Source organism: Littorina saxatilis, unplaced genomic scaffold (genome assembly GCF_037325665.1).
Source record: "Littorina saxatilis isolate snail1 unplaced genomic scaffold, US_GU_Lsax_2.0 scaffold_315, whole genome shotgun sequence".
NCBI classification, from domain to species: domain Eukaryota; kingdom Metazoa; phylum Mollusca; class Gastropoda; order Littorinimorpha; family Littorinidae; genus Littorina; species Littorina saxatilis.
The window spans coordinates 27,000-42,482 of record NW_027128149.1 but is presented as its reverse complement, the minus strand read 5'-3'; the positions used below and the strand labels follow the sequence as shown (position 1 = coordinate 42,482).

Here is a 15,483-nt window from a genome sequence, read left to right as displayed (position 1 = left end):
CTGAGATTGTGTGATAAGAAATTCGATCAAATTGATGAAAAACTGTAACTGTGAAAGTGCTGCCTCGACCTTTTGGCAAACAGTAACATATGACGTCATAAAACTGTCCTATCAATAAACGGAAAAACCTTCTATGAGAAAATCCAGTCAAAAATATCCACATCAAATTTCATAAAGATCCACTCCGTAGTTTTTGAGATATGATCTGCAGTGTGAAAAAACGCCCATAACGCCCAAAACGCAAACTCATTTGTCATGATTTGGTCATGTTCTGCCGATACTATAATGTTTTTCTTTCCTAAAACACACTATAATAGTAGCCTTTCCCAATGTCTATGCTAAAACTGACTTGTCTGTGTTGTCAATGATTTTGCTACAGTGTGAGAACAAAAAGTCTAAACAATCTCACGCCCATAACGCTGTGACACGAAAACTCATTTGGTCGTGTAATGTTTTTCTTTCTTAAAACACACTATAATAGTAGCCCTTCCCAAATGCAATGCTAAAAATGACTGGTCTGTGTTGTCAATGATTTTCTGCGAGAATGCGATCTATCTGTTTGTCGCAAAGACCGTGTGACACGAAAGTTATGAGCGGAAGACAAATCTGCTGAGTGCAATTACGTTTCAGAAGATAGTTGGTTAAAACAGTTTATCACTCAGACACGCAAAGGAACACTATAACTTTATTATTCAGGCCATATTTGCTTTCCTTTGTCATGTATGAAAGTACTGGCCTTGGTTGAAGAAAGTGACCTGTCGCTGTGCAACAAATTTGTCGCCATTTTCCGCCGTGTTTTGTAAATAAAACGTGTTTACTACCCACACATACAAAACGATGCTGTTGGTTCTTTTTATTTTCTTATTGTTTGATTCATGCTTAGCAGTTTAGTATGCTTTGTTTTCTTCTCAATTCAATGGATGGCTATAAAATAAGCATTTAAATGTGAAGGTGTTAAAATTACCCATGATCTGAGCTGTTCACATAAACACCTTACTCTTAACAACCTTAGTACAACAACCACTTTCAAACAGCAGTTGTATAAACACATTACTCTTAACAACCTTACTACAACAACCACTTTCAAACAGCTGTTGTATAAACACCTTACTCTTAACAATCTTACTTAACAACCACTTTCAAACAGCTGTTGTATAAACACCTTACTCTTAACAGCCTTACTACAACAACCACTTTCAAACAGCAGTTGTATAAACACATTACTTTTAACAACCTTAGTACAACAACCACTTTCAAACAGCAGTTGTATAAACACCTTTATCTTAACAATCTTACTTAACAACCACTTTCAAACAGTTGTATAAACACCTTTACCTTAAAGCCGCAGTTTTGAAAGAATGTCTGCTATGTGCTACAGCGACTCGTTCCTCCACGTCTGTATCATTAGTTATCAACACCCAGCTTGTTATCATTAGTTATCAACACCCAGCTTCCCTATGCCCACAGGCTATGTTATCATTAGTTATCAACACCCAGCTTCCCTATGCCCACAGGCTATGTTATCATTAGTTATCAACACCCAGCTTCCCTATGCCCACAGGCTAATATTGTTATCATTAGTTATCAACACCCAGCTTCCCTATGCCCACAGGCTAATTATTACAGGCCTTCTTCAATTTCACACGAAGACACGAAAGTGAACGAAACAGTGACTTCCCCTTTTTTCTCGGTCCAGTAATCAGAGATACCACCATACTACTGCTTATCTAAACAGTTCCAGAAACTTGTTGGATAGAGGGTGTGAGTGTCAGTTGCGCATCTGGAGGTCATTAATCATATCTTCGAACTCGCAGAAAAATTCATCTCGATCACCTTAGTACAACAACCACTTTCTAACAGCTGTTGTATAACCACCTTACTCTTAACAATCTTAGCACAACAGGCACAAGCGTATGATGCTGCCAATACTTGTATTGTATGATGATGATGATGATGATGATGATGATGATGATGATGATGATGATGATGATGATGATGATGATGATGATGATGATGATGATGATGATTTTTATTATTATAAGGCCAAAACATGCACACAGTGTTCAGCTGCAATCGTTCTGCGCTCTAGTCAGCTTGTTCATGGTTGTATGTGCACATGTGTGAGCGGTGAAAACAGAGAGAGAGAGACAATGACAATGACAATGACAATTCTTTATTTTATGAGGGTAGTAGATTAAGCAGTGGTCTGCTTTTTTACATCCAGCCCTCGCCCTAAAGAGGGACTAACTACAAAAATGAAATAAAAATACAAAATAAACAAGTCGTGTAAGGCGAAAATACAACATTTAGTCAAGTAGCTGTCGAACTCATTGAATGAAACTGAGCGCAATGCAACGCAGCAAGACCGTATACTCGTAGCATCGTCAGTCCACCGCGCACGGCAAAGGCAGTAAAATTGACAGGAAGAGCGGGGTAGTACTTGCGCTGAGAAGGATAGCACGCTTTTCTGTACCTCTCTTTGTTTTAACTTTCTGAGCGTGTTTTTAATCCAAACATATCATATCTATATGTTTTTGGAATCAGGAACCGACAAGGAATAAGATGAAAGTGTTTTTAAATTGATTTCAAAAATTTAATTTTGATAATAATTTTTATATATTTAATTTTCAGAGCTTGTTTTTAATCCGAATATAACATATTTATATGTTTTTGGAATCAGCAAATGATGGAAAATAAGATGAACGTAAATTTGGATCGTTTTAGAAAAATTTTTTTTTTTTACAATTTTCAGATTTTTAATGACCAAAGTCATTAATTAATTTTTAAGCCACCAAGCTGAAATGCAATACCGAAGTCCGGGCTTTGTCGAAGACTACTTGATCAAAATTTCAACCAATTTGGTTGAAAAATGAGAGCGTTACAGTGCCGCCTCAACTTTCACGAAAAGCCGGATATGACGTCATCAAAGACATTTATCGAAAAAAAGGAAAAAAACGTTCGGGGATATCATACCCAGAAACTCTCATGTCAAATTTCATAAAGATCGGTCCAGTAGTTTGGTCTGAATCGCTCTACACGCACGCACACACGCACGCACACACGCACGCACACACGCACACACATACACCACGACCCTCGTTTCGATTCCCCCTCGATGTTAAAACATTTAGTCAAAACTTGACTAAATGTAAAAATAGTAAATAGAAAAACTAAAACTCTACATTTTAACAGAAAACTGAAGTGAAAACACATTATAGATATGTACACAAAATGCATTGCATTGAGGTAAATTGCGAGTTAATTGATGTGAATGAAGTGGTATAGTGCAGCTTGCACTTTCTCAACGTCATGCTCTAATCCATACATTACATGATAAAGAAAATCAATCGAACAAGCAAGACATTGCTAAGATCATCACACATCTAAATAGTGGTTGGTTTTTAAGTCCCTTCATCCGAACAGGGTTTGTGTACATTATACCAATAAAGAGGAGAGGGGCATGTTTAATACAAACAATTAATACCATTTAAGATTGTAAATATCATTTACTTTGACTTCATTACATAAGACAAATATCTGCTCTTAAAACTATCAGTGCTGGTAGTTTGTCTCAGCAATGTTGGAAGAGTTCCAGAGACTGCTACCTGAATACACTAACTTGACTGGACTTAAACAGGTCAATCCGAGGAACAGGGGTGTTTAATCTCATAAATTGACGTGAATTCCTCATGAGAGAGAGAGAAAGAGAGAGAGAGAGAGAGAGAGAGAGAGAGAGAGAGAGAGAGAGAGAAAGAGAGACAGAGAGAGACAGAGACAGAGAGAGTGTGTGTGTGTGTGTGTGTGTTTCTGTGTGTGCGTGCGTGCGTGCGTGCGTGGGTGTGAGTGTGTGTGTGTGTGTGTGTGTGTACTCTAGCCAGCTTGTTCCTGGTTGTGTGTGCACAAGACTCGGAGAGAGAGAGAGAGAGAGAGAGAGAGAGAGAGAGAGAGAGAGAGAGAGAGAGAGAGAGAGAGATCCCTTAGCAAAACAACCACTTTCAAACAGCAGTTGTATAACCACCTTACTCTTAACAATCTTATCACAACAGGCACAAGCGTATGATGCTGCCGATACGTGTATTGTATGATGATGATGATGATGATGATGATGATGATGATGATGATGATGATGATGATGATGATGATGATGATGATGATGATGATGATGATATATTATTATAAGGCCAAAACATGCACACTGTTCAGCTACCATCGTTCTGTGCTCTCGTCAGCTTGTTCCTAGTTGTGTGTGCACATGTGTGAGCGGTAGGGAGAGAGAGAGAGAGAGAGAGAGAGAGAGAGAGAGAGAGAGAGAGAGAGTGTGTGTGTGTAAATGTGTGTGTGTGTGTGTGTGTGTGTGTGTGATTGTATGTGTGGGTGTGTGTGTGTGTATGTGTGTGTATATATGTATGTATGTATGTATGTGTGTGTGTGTGTGTGTGTGTGTGTGTGTGTGTGTGTGTGTGTGTGTGGTGTGTGTGTCTGTGTACTATAGCCAGCTTGTTCCTGGTTGTGTTTGCACGTGTGAGAGTGGTGCAGAGAGAGAGAGAGAAAAAAATAGAGGGAGAGTAAAAGAGAGAGAGAGGGAGAGAGAGAGAGAGAGAGAGAGAGAGGGAGAGAGAGAGAGAGAGAGAGAGAAAGAAAAAAAGAGAGGGAGAGTGAAAGGGTGAGCATGTGTGTGTGTGTGTGTGTGTGTGGCGATGAGAGTGTTGCGGATTTACTGACTAGATAGCACGCCCCGTCAAGTGTTTATTTCCTTCACTATTTCCCCCGCTGGAAATTGACAATGTCATGACATTAACTAGGCGTGGATTCAGAATAATTTAGTTCCTGGCATACTTGTTTAAGACTTTTCATTGACTTTGATATTATTTTATTTTTTAAACTTTGATTTAATGTTTAATTTGCTTCAACTGTCAAAAATTATTTAACTTTCATATTTGATCTGTTGATGCTATAGATCCGAGTCACTAGAATGATATGTTAATGATATGTTAATGTGCAGCAAGAGGAACCATCCTTGCCAGGTCAAAGGTGGGATCCGCGATGGCGCACTGTACACAAGGAATGTTAGCTGTCATCGCTGCTGTGTTAATGGGTGAGTCAATATATATAAATATAAATATATAGCTATGGTGAGTTAGAATATATAAATATAGGTATGTAGCTATGGTGAGTCCATATTAGTAAATGTAACCGAGTGTCGAAACACAACAACCACCTTTGGAGGCGAAGTCCAATCAAACAAGATTGAGAATGTTAAGGCTAATTTTTTAGCCCTATAAAAACTGTTTTCATTACGCAAAGGAAACCAAGAACATACAGAGAGACAGCAGCCGTCAGACCCCATCACAAACAGAACTCTACAATACACAGGTGTCTAGCCTGCGAGCTATAAATAGCTTGCACTCAACGGCCAACAACTCTGCAGAGCCTGCTGTGAAGAGCGACGGTAGTCTATAGATATAAATGTATAGCTATGGTGAGTCCATAGATACAGATATAAATGTATAGCTATGGTGAGTCCATAGATACAGATATAAATGTATAGCTATGGTGAGTCCATAGATACAGATATAAATGTATAGCTATGGTGAGTCCATAGTTATAGATATAAATGTATAGCTAGGGTGAGTCAATAGATACAGATATAAATGTATAGCTATGGTGAGTCCATAGATACAGATATAAATGTATAGCTAGGGTGAGTCCATAGATATAGATATAAATGTATAGCTAGGGTGAGTCAATAGATACAGATATAAATGTATAGCTATGGTGAGTCCAAAGATATAGATATAAATGTATAGCTAGGGTGAGTCCATAGATACAGATATAAATGTATAGCTATGGTGAGTCCATAGATATAGATATAAATGTATAGCTAGGGTGAGTCCATAGATATAGATATAAATGTATAGCTATGGTGTGTCCATAGATACAGATATAAATGTATAGCTATGGTGAGTCCATAGATATAGATATAAATGTATAGCTATGGTGAGTCCATAGATACAGATAGAAATGTATAGCTAGGGTGAGTCCATAGATATAGATATAAAGGGTTAGCTAGGGTGAGTCCATAGATATAGATTTAAATGTATAGCTAGGGTGAGTCCATAGATACAGATATAAATGTATAGCTATGGTGAGTCCATAGATATAGATATAAATGTATGTGTGTGTAGGGCGGGGATGTAGCTCAGTCGGTAGCGCGCTGGATTTGTATCCAGTTGGCCGCTGTCAGCGTGAGTTCGTCCCCACGTTCGGCGAGAGATTTATTTCTCAGGGTCAACTTTGTGTGCAGACTCTCCTCGGTGTCCGAACACCCCCGTGTGTACACGCAAGCACAAGACCAAGTGCGCACGAAAAAGATCCTGTAATCCATGTCAGAGTTCGGTGGGTTATAGAAACACCAAAATACCAAGCATGCTTCCTCCGAAAGCGGCGTATGGCTGCCTACTAAATGGCGGGGTAAAAACGGTCATACACGTAAAAGCCGTGGGAGTGTCAGCCCATGAACGAACAAACAAACAAGATATAAATGTATAGCTATGGTGTGTCCACTCAGGCACACGACGCATCATGTCATTTGTTTCTTTGTCTTGCTTCTCTTTTTCCTTTAAAGCCTTCCTTACTTGAGCCCTTTAAAGCCTTCCTTACTTGAGCCCTTTAAAGCCTTCCTTACTTGAGCCCTTTAAAGCCCTCCTTACTTGAGCCCTTTAAAGCCTTCCTTACTTGGGCCCTTTAAAGCCTTCCTTACTTGGGCCCTTTAAAGCCTTCCTTACTTGAGCCCTTTAAAGCCTTCCTTACTTGAGCCCTTTAAAGCCTTCCTTACTTGAGCCCTTTAAAGCCTTCCTTACTTGGGCCCTTTAAAGCCTTCCTTACTTGAGCCCTTTAAAGTCTTCCTTACTTGGGCCCTTTAAAGCCTTCCTTACTTGGGCCCTTTAAAGCCTTCCTTACTTGGGCCCTTTAAAGCCTTCCTTACTTGAGCCCTTTAAAGCCTTCCTTACTTGGTCCCTTTAAACCCTTCCTTACTTGGGCCCTTTAAAGCCCTCCTTACTTGAGCCCTTTAAACCCTTCCTTACTTGAGCCCTTTAAACCCTTCCTTACTTGAACCCTTTAAACCCTTCCTTACTTGAGCCCTTTAAAGCCTTCCTTACTTGGGCCCTTTAAAGCCTTCCTTACTTGGGCCCTTTAAAGCCTTCCTTACTTGAGCCCTTTAAACCCTTCCTTACTTGAGCCCTTTAAAGTCTTCCTTACTTGAGCCCTTTAAAGCCTTCCTTACTTGGTCCCTTTAAACCCTTCCTTACTTGGGCCCTTTAAAGCCCTCCTTACTTGAGCCCTTTAAACCCTTCCTTACTTGAGCGCTTTAAACCCTTCCTTACTTGGGCCCTTTAAAGCCCTCCTTACTTGAGCCCTTTAAACCCTTCCTTACTTGAGCCCTTTAAACCCTTCCTTACTTGAACCCTTTAAAGCCCTCCTTACTTGAGCCCTTTAAACCCTTCCTTACTTGGGCCCTTTAAAGCCTTCCTTACTTGAGCCCTTTAAAGCCTTCCTTACTTGAGCCCTTTAAAGCCTTCCTTACTTGAGCCCTTTAAAGCCTTCCTTACTTGAGCCCTTTAAAGCCTTCCTTACTTGGGCCCTTTAAAGCCCTCCTTACTTGAGCCCTTTAAACCCTTCCTTACTTGAGCCCTTTAAACCCTTCCTTACTTGAACCCTTTAAAGCCTTCCTTACTTGAGCCCTTTAAAGCCTTCCTTACTTGAGCCCTTTAAAGCCTTCCTTACTTGAGCCCTTTCTTCTTTACTTGAGCCCTTTAAAGCCTTCCTTACTTGAGCCCTTTAAAGCCTTCCTTACTTGAGCCCTTTAAAGCCTTCCTTACTTGAGCCCTTTAAAGCCTTCCTTACTTGAGCCCTTTAAAGCCTTCCTTACTTGAGCCCTTTAAACCCTTCCTTACTTGGGCCCTTTAAAGCCTTCCTTACTTGGTCCCTTTAAACCCTTCCTTACTTGAGCCCTTTAAACCCTTCCTTACTTGAACCCTTTAAAGCCCTCCTTACTTGAGCCCTTTAAACCCTTCCTTACTTGAGCCCTTTAAACCCTTCCTTACTTGGGCCCTTTAAAGCCCTCCTTACTTGAGCCCTTTAAACCCTTCCTTACTTGAGCCCTTTAAACCCTTCCTTACTTGAACCCTTTAAACCCTTCCTTACTTGAGCCCTTTAAGGCCTTCCTTACTTGGGCCCTTTAAAGCCTTCCTTACTTGAGCCCTTTAAAGCCTTCCTTACTTGAGCCCTTTAAAGCCTTCCTTACTTGAGCCCTTTAAAGCCTTCCTTACTTGGGCCCTTTAAAGCCCTCCTTACTTGAGCCCTTTAAACCCTTCCTTACTTGAGCCCTTTAAACCCTTCCTTACTTGAACCCTTTAAAGCCTTCCTTACTTGAGCCCTTTAAAGCCTTCCTTACTTGAGCCCTTTAAAGCCTTCCTTACTTGAGCCCTTTCTTCTTTACTTGAGCCCTTTAAAGCCTTCCTTACTTGAGCCCTTTAAAGCCTTCCTTACTTGAGCCCTTTAAACCATTCCTTACTTGAGCCCTTTAAAGCCTTCCTTACTTGGGCCCTTTAAAGCCTTCCTTACTTGAGCCCTTTAAAGCCTTCCTTACTTGAGCCCTTTAAAGCCTTCCTTACTTGAGCCCTTTAAAGCCTTCCTTACTTGGGCCCTTTAAAGCCTTCCTTACTTGAGCCCTTTAAAGCCTTCCTTACTTGAGCCCTTTAAACCCTTCCTTACTTGAGCCCTTTCTTCTTTACTTGAGCCCTTTAAAGCCTTCCTTACTTGAGCCCTTTAAAGCCTTCCTTACTTGAGCCCTTTAAAGCCTTCCTTACTTGAGCCCTTTAAAGCCTTCCTTACTTGGGCCCTTTAAAGCCTTCCTTACTTGAGCCCTTTAAAGCCTTCCTTACTTGAGCCCTTTAAAGCCTTCCTTACTTGAGCCCTTTAAAGCCTTCCTTACTTGGGCCCTTTAAAGCCTTCCTTACATGAGCCCTTTAAAGCCTTCCTTACTTGAGCCCTTTAAAGCCTTCCTTACTTGAGCCCTTTAAAGCCTTCCTCACTTGAGCCCTTTAAAGCCTTCCTTACTTGAGCCCTTTAAAGCCCTCCTTACTTGGGCCCTTTAAAGCCCTCCTTACTTGAGCCCTTTAAAGACTTCCTTACTTGAGCCCTTTAAAGCCTTCCTTACTTGGGCCCTTTAAAGCCTTCCTTACTTGGGCCCTTTAAAGCCTTCCTTACTTGAGCCCTTTAAAGCCTTCCTTACTTGAGCCCTTTAAGGCCTTCCTTACTTGGGCCCTTTAAAGCCTTCCTTACTTGAGCCCTTTAAAGCCTTCCTTACTTGAGCCCTTTAAAGCCTTCCTTACTTGAGCCCTTTAAAGCCTTCCTTACTTGAGCCCTTTAAACCCTTCCTTACTTGAGCCCTTTAAACCCTTCCTTACTTGAACCCTTTAAAGCCTTCCTTACTTGAGCCCTTTAAAGCCTTCCTTACTTGAGCCCTTTAAACCCTTCCTTACTTGAGCCCTTTAAAGCCTTCCTTACTTGAGCCCTTTAAAGCCTTCCTTACTTGGGCCCTTTAAAGCCCTCCTTACTTGAGCCCTTTAAACCCTTCCTTACTTGAGCCCTTTAAACCCTTCCTTACTTGAACCCTTTAAACCCTTCCTTACTTGAGCCCTTTAAACCCTTCCTTACTTGAACCCTTTAAAGCCTTCCTTACTTGAGCCCTTTAAAGCCCTCCTTACTTGAGCCCTTTAAAGCCTTCCTTACTTGAGCCCTTTAAAGCCTTCCTTACTTGAGCCCTTTAAAGCCTTCCTTACTTGAGCCCAAAGAAGACATTGTGAAGACCAAGGGCAGGAGCTACCATCAAAATACACCCTTTTTTCATTTCACCACAACATTCTTAAAACAAAATTGTTTGCACTAAAAGTTGGTGTGCATTTGCTGCAATGTATCAAAAATAATAGTACATGATAAAATTAAAGATTATTTCTAAATTGACTTTGCAAGAACTATTAAATAAAAATTAAGAAATGCGATGAATGGAATCATGTTACTTCATGGATGACAGTCTAATTTCAAAACTACTCCCCATATTTAAACTAAAATTGGATTACACGTGTATAAGATGTTTATCTTTGATTAGTTCGAACAACTTTTAGATATTGTTTTTCTATGTGGGAACAAAATGTCTCAAAACATCGAAAATGTGTATCTCTTTAACTGTCCTTCCTAGAGCTTATCTTTTCGAACAAAACATCTCGAAGTATGTCTTATAAATGTCTGCAAAATTCCAAATCATTCTAATAAACAGTTTTCAAATTATCTGGTCATCCATAATTAATTTTATTTTTCATTTAATAATTTTTATTTAGTCAATCTAAGAGCACATTTTTTTTTTTTTTTATCATATACTATTATTCTACATACATTGAAGCAAAAGCACACCACATTTGAACACAAACAGTTCTGTTTTATGAATGTTGTGGTCAGATGACTTGGAAGAAAAAGAAGGTGGGTTAGGGTTAGGGTTAAAGAAGGTGTATTTGAAAGTAGCTCCTGCCCTTATTGGACATTTAGAACAAGAGCTTCGTGCAGCCGACTTCGCCCGGTTAGGGTCAGGAATACACAAACATGAACAAGCAACAACAACAAAAACCAAAGCAAAACAAGCAAACAAAACAACATTTAAAAAACTAGAAGATTGCAAATGCATGGCTCTGGCAAACTATGTCGAAAGTTGATGATTTATATTTGTTACTTGTTTTGCACACAGGCAGAAAACACTTGTAACATCGAAAAGACACACATTTTACTAAGAAACTAATATGGTGTTAACAAAAACGATTCATACTATGAATTTACTCCTAATGTTCAACTCAAATTGCAATAATACACCCAAATCTAACATGTTCCCATATTTAAATTTCCCAATGGTCATTTTGGTATTTGAAATACAATAATTCACAAAATTAATATGATCATTTTTCAAATGTTCCCTAAATCAATCAAATAATTTTTAAAAATAATTCAAAATCATTTTAACTTTTATAAACAAAATCAGTACATACGAGGTATGATCCAGACAAAAGGATCAAATGTGATTTTCGCAGAAACTGTTTTGCGTATCTGGCCCAAAATACGGCAGTCATTAGACCTACTCTCGTCCTACATTGATGCAGAGTCATAAGTGCCTAAGCCAATCAGAAGAGGCCTTAAGGTGATCTTATTTGCGATTGCTTTTGAGCTCTGATTTGACGGCTTTTTTGAGGTCCTGGGTGCAGTAAAACTTGTTCGCAAAAATTCTGATTTTCAAAGAGGGTTTAACAAGAAACCACAAGGTGTGCAATCAGGTTTGGGTTAGGGAACAAGAAACCACAAGGTGTGCAATCAGGTTTGGGTTAGGGAACAAGAAACCACAAGGTGTGCAATCAGGTTTGGGTTAGGGAACAAGAAACCACAAGGTGTGCAATCAGGTTTGGGTTAGGGAACAAGAAACCACAAGGTGTGCAATCAGGTTTGGGTTAGGGAACAAGAAACCACAAGGTGTGCAATCAGGTTTGGGTTAGGGAACAAGAAACCACAAGGTGTGCAATCAGGTTTGAAGAATGTGTAAGGCAAAAGTGGGATCTTTTGGTCTTTTTGAAACGGAGTTACGGCCCTTCTTTTGTGGAGATTTACATTTTCATGAAGGAGAAGGGCAGTCTGCATTTTGCAGTTTGGTCGCTGACTGTTACTCTTGAGTAAGTTTGGTCGCTGACTGTTAAACTCTTGAGTAAGTTTGGTCGCTGACTGTTAAACTCTTGAGTAAGTTTGGTCGCTGACTGTTACTCTTGAGTAAGTTTGGTCGCTGACTGTTAAACTCTTGAGTAAGTTTGGTCGCTGACTGTTAAACTCTTGAGTAAGTTTGGTCGCTGACTGTTAAACTCTTGAGTAAGTTTGGTCGCTGACTGTTACTCTTGAGTAAGTTTGGTCGCTGACTGTTACTCTTGAGTAAGTTTGGTCGCTGACTGTTACTCTTGAGTAAGTTTGGTCGCTGACTGTTAAACTCTTGAGTAAGTTTGGTCGCTGACTGTTAAACTCTTGAGTAAGTTTGGTCGCTGACTGTTAAACTCTTGTGTAAGTTTGGTCGCTGACTGTTAAACTCTTGAGTAAGTTTGGTCGCTGACTGTTAAACTCTTGAGTAAGTTTGGTCGCTGACTGTTAAACTCTTGAGTAAGTTTGGTCGCTGACTGTTAAACTCTTGAGTAAGTTTGGTCGCGGACTGTTAAACTCTTGAGTAAGTTTGGTCGCGGACTGTTAAACTCTTGAGTAAGTTTGGTCGCTGACTGTTAAACTCTTGAGTAAGTTTGGTCGCTGACTGTTACTCTTGAGTAAGTTTGGTCGCTGACTGTTAAACTCTTGAGTAAGTTTGGTCGCTGACTGTTACTCTTGAGTAAGTTTGGTCGCTGACTGTTAAACTCTTGAGTAAGTTTGGTCGCTGACTGTTACTCTTGAGTAAGTTTGGTCGCTGACTGTTAAACTCTTGAGTAAGTTTGGTCGCTGACTGTTACTCTTGAGTAAGTTTGGTCGCTGACTGTTAAACTCTTGAGTAAGTTTGGTCGCTGACTGTTACTCTTGAGTAAGTTTGGTCGCTGACTGTTAAACTCTTGAGTAAGTTTGGTCGCTGACTGTTAAACTCTTGAGTAAGTTTGGTCGCTGACTGTTAAACTCTTGAGTAAGTTTGGTCGCTGACTGTTAAACTCTTGAGTAAGTTTGGTCGCTGACTGTTAAACTCTTGAGTAAGTTTGGTCGCTGACTGTTAAACTCTTGAGTAAGTTTGGTCGCTGACTGTTACTCTTGAGTAAGTTTGGTCGCTGACTGTTAAACTCTTGAGTAAGTTTGGTCGCTGACTGTTTCTCTTGAGTAAGTTTGGTCGCTGACTGTTAAACTCTTGAGTAAGTTTGGTCGCTGACTGTTACTCTTGAGTAAGTTTGGTCGCTGACTGTTAAACTCTTGAGTAAGTTTGGTCGCTGACTGTTACTCTTGAGTAAGTTTGGTCGCTGACTGTTAAACTCTTGAGTAAGTTTGGTCGCTGACTGTTAAACTCTTGAGTAAGTTTGGTCGCTGACTGTTACTCTTGAGTAAGTTTGGTCGCTGACTGTTAAACTCTTGAGTAAGTTTGGTCGCTGACTGTTAAACTCTTGAGTAAGTTTGTGTAAAAAGGTACGAGACAATGACAGTGCTGTTAGCAGACACAAAATCGACAGCAACGGGACCTTCCTGGTAAAAAAAAAAAATACAGCGAATAGCCCTGTTTCTGCTTTACAAACATCGCTTACAAATGTGATGCATCTCGTCAGTTTGGTCTGGACATGCTTTGTTTCTGTGTTCTCTGACACTAAAGTACAAGGAAACAAAAAGTCTCATAATCAGTGACCACAGTAACAACAAATTTTGGTCTACTGGGTTTACAACGGTTGAGCAGATCACGTGCAAGGGGACCCTGATGCTCCTTCCGTTCCAATGTCAGCTAATGAGGCAGCCATTTTACTGTCAGTTTTTGAAGCGGAAGATCAATAAGTAGAGTTCTCTGGATTGTTTCATATGAAAGTTTAAGTTTTGCACTTTATACTCGCATGTACACGTATGTAATCGTATTGCTTACATTTTCACACAGCAGCTACATTATTCTCGTTTCAAGCGCTCTTCGGAAGTTATTTTGGCTTGTCACAATATGGCACATTCTTCACCCTTGTAGACATTCTCTTTATATCCTCATCCAGCTACACTCTTTATATCATCATCCAGCTACACTCTTTATATCATCATCCAGCTACACTCTTTATATCATCATCCAGCTACACTCTTTATATCATCATCCAGCTACACTCTTTATATCATCATCCAGCTACACTCTTTATATCATCATCCAGCTACACTCTTTATATCATCATCCAGCTACACTCTTTCAAACAAGTGAAGATTTTAATGGCCTTGACAAAGGACCCTCTTTTGAAGCACAACCAAAAAGTGACGTATTTTAAAACCTCGTCATTTATAACATAGTAACCTAATAATGTCATCTCTTAGAGGTATACCAGTTAAATGGTTGGCCTTTCGAATGATATATTACTTTTCATGATCAGTTGCCTGAGACTTGTATAATCGCGGTTTGATCATTTTGTTTGGCTCATACCTCGTATTTTAAAACCCTTCATCACCTCTTGACAATTAAAACAAGAATTGTTCAAGGGTGTCTATAATTACACGATGAATCCCATCTTGTTGAATAAAATATTGGTTGGGTATATTCTATGCGATCATTTCCAGTGCAACAGACGTACTCTTTCTTCCTTTGGTTAGGGTTAGGGTTAGGGTTAAGGTTCTTCTTGCTAACCCTAACCTAACCCTACATTTTAAAGCCAATTTCCAGTTTCTCTTATAGAAATCTACATGATGTTTTCTTTTCCAAAATTCAAAGGCACTCAATCTGGACATTGATCAACTGGGGTCCTGATTTGGCCCAAATGGTCCGCTGGACCCATTAAGCAACAGTTTACTAACTAACTAACATTGATCAACTAAACATGTTCGAAAACACTTTGCTGTTATAATACCACCATTAACGATGAAATCCTGCAATAAAATGCTAATATGGTTCTCAGACTCAGTGCATCTTCGGAGACGCTGGTTGGAGGAGTTGAATATAATTTCACGTTTTAATGCACTCACTAGGATGGACAATAAAATGCTGTTATTTTTATTATCATAATACCTGTGTAACCGAGTGCCGTAACACTACGATCACCTCGGGAGGCGAAGTGCAATCAAACAGGATTGAAAATGTTAGGGCTAATTTCTTAGCCCTATAAAAACTGTTATGCAAACCCGAAGGTTTCCATGAACATACAGACAATCGGAAATCACCAAACCCCATCACAAACAGAATTCCACAATCCACCGGTGTTGACTTAAAGGCCAACAACTCGGGTGCAGAGTCTGCTGTGAAAGGAGCGGTAGCCTCCCCTGTCACAATCGCCCCCGTTTGAATTAACTTCGTCTCGAAGTTCCGAACCGGGGGATCGACCACTGTCCATCCCAAGTTCGCAGAATGGGAACAGCACAAAAATGTTCAGTGGTCATATTATGCCATTACCTGAACATATCATGCCGAGTCCCATCCTGCTCGCAGCGCCAGATGTAACCGAGTGCCGTAACACTACGATCACCTCGGGAGGCGAAGTGCAATCAAACAGGATTGAAAATGTTAGGGCTAATTTCTTAGCCCTATAAAAACTGTTATGCAAACCCGAAGGTTTCCATGAACATACAGACAATCGGAAACCACCAGACCCCATCACAAACAGAATTCCACAATCCACCGGTGTTGACTTAAAGGCCAACAACTCGGGTGCAGAGTCTGCTGTGAAAGGAGCGGTAGCCTCCCCTGTCACACCTGGCATAGAGAAACGCTTC

At 40.1% G+C, this 15,483-nt stretch overlaps 1 protein-coding gene across 1 annotated transcript in view; it reads left to right on the top strand.

Moving 5' to 3' along the window:
* LOC138956515 (uncharacterized) overlaps positions 1–15,483 on the top strand; it is a gene marked incomplete at its 3' end in the record, with an annotated part of 34,277 nt that overhangs the window by 3,949 nt on the left and 14,845 nt on the right. Inside the window, exon 2 of the mRNA XM_070327851.1 lies at positions 5,003–5,095. Coding sequence (XP_070183952.1) covers positions 5,044–5,095 — 52 coding nt within the window. The remainder of the gene's footprint in view (positions 1–5,002; positions 5,096–15,483) is intronic.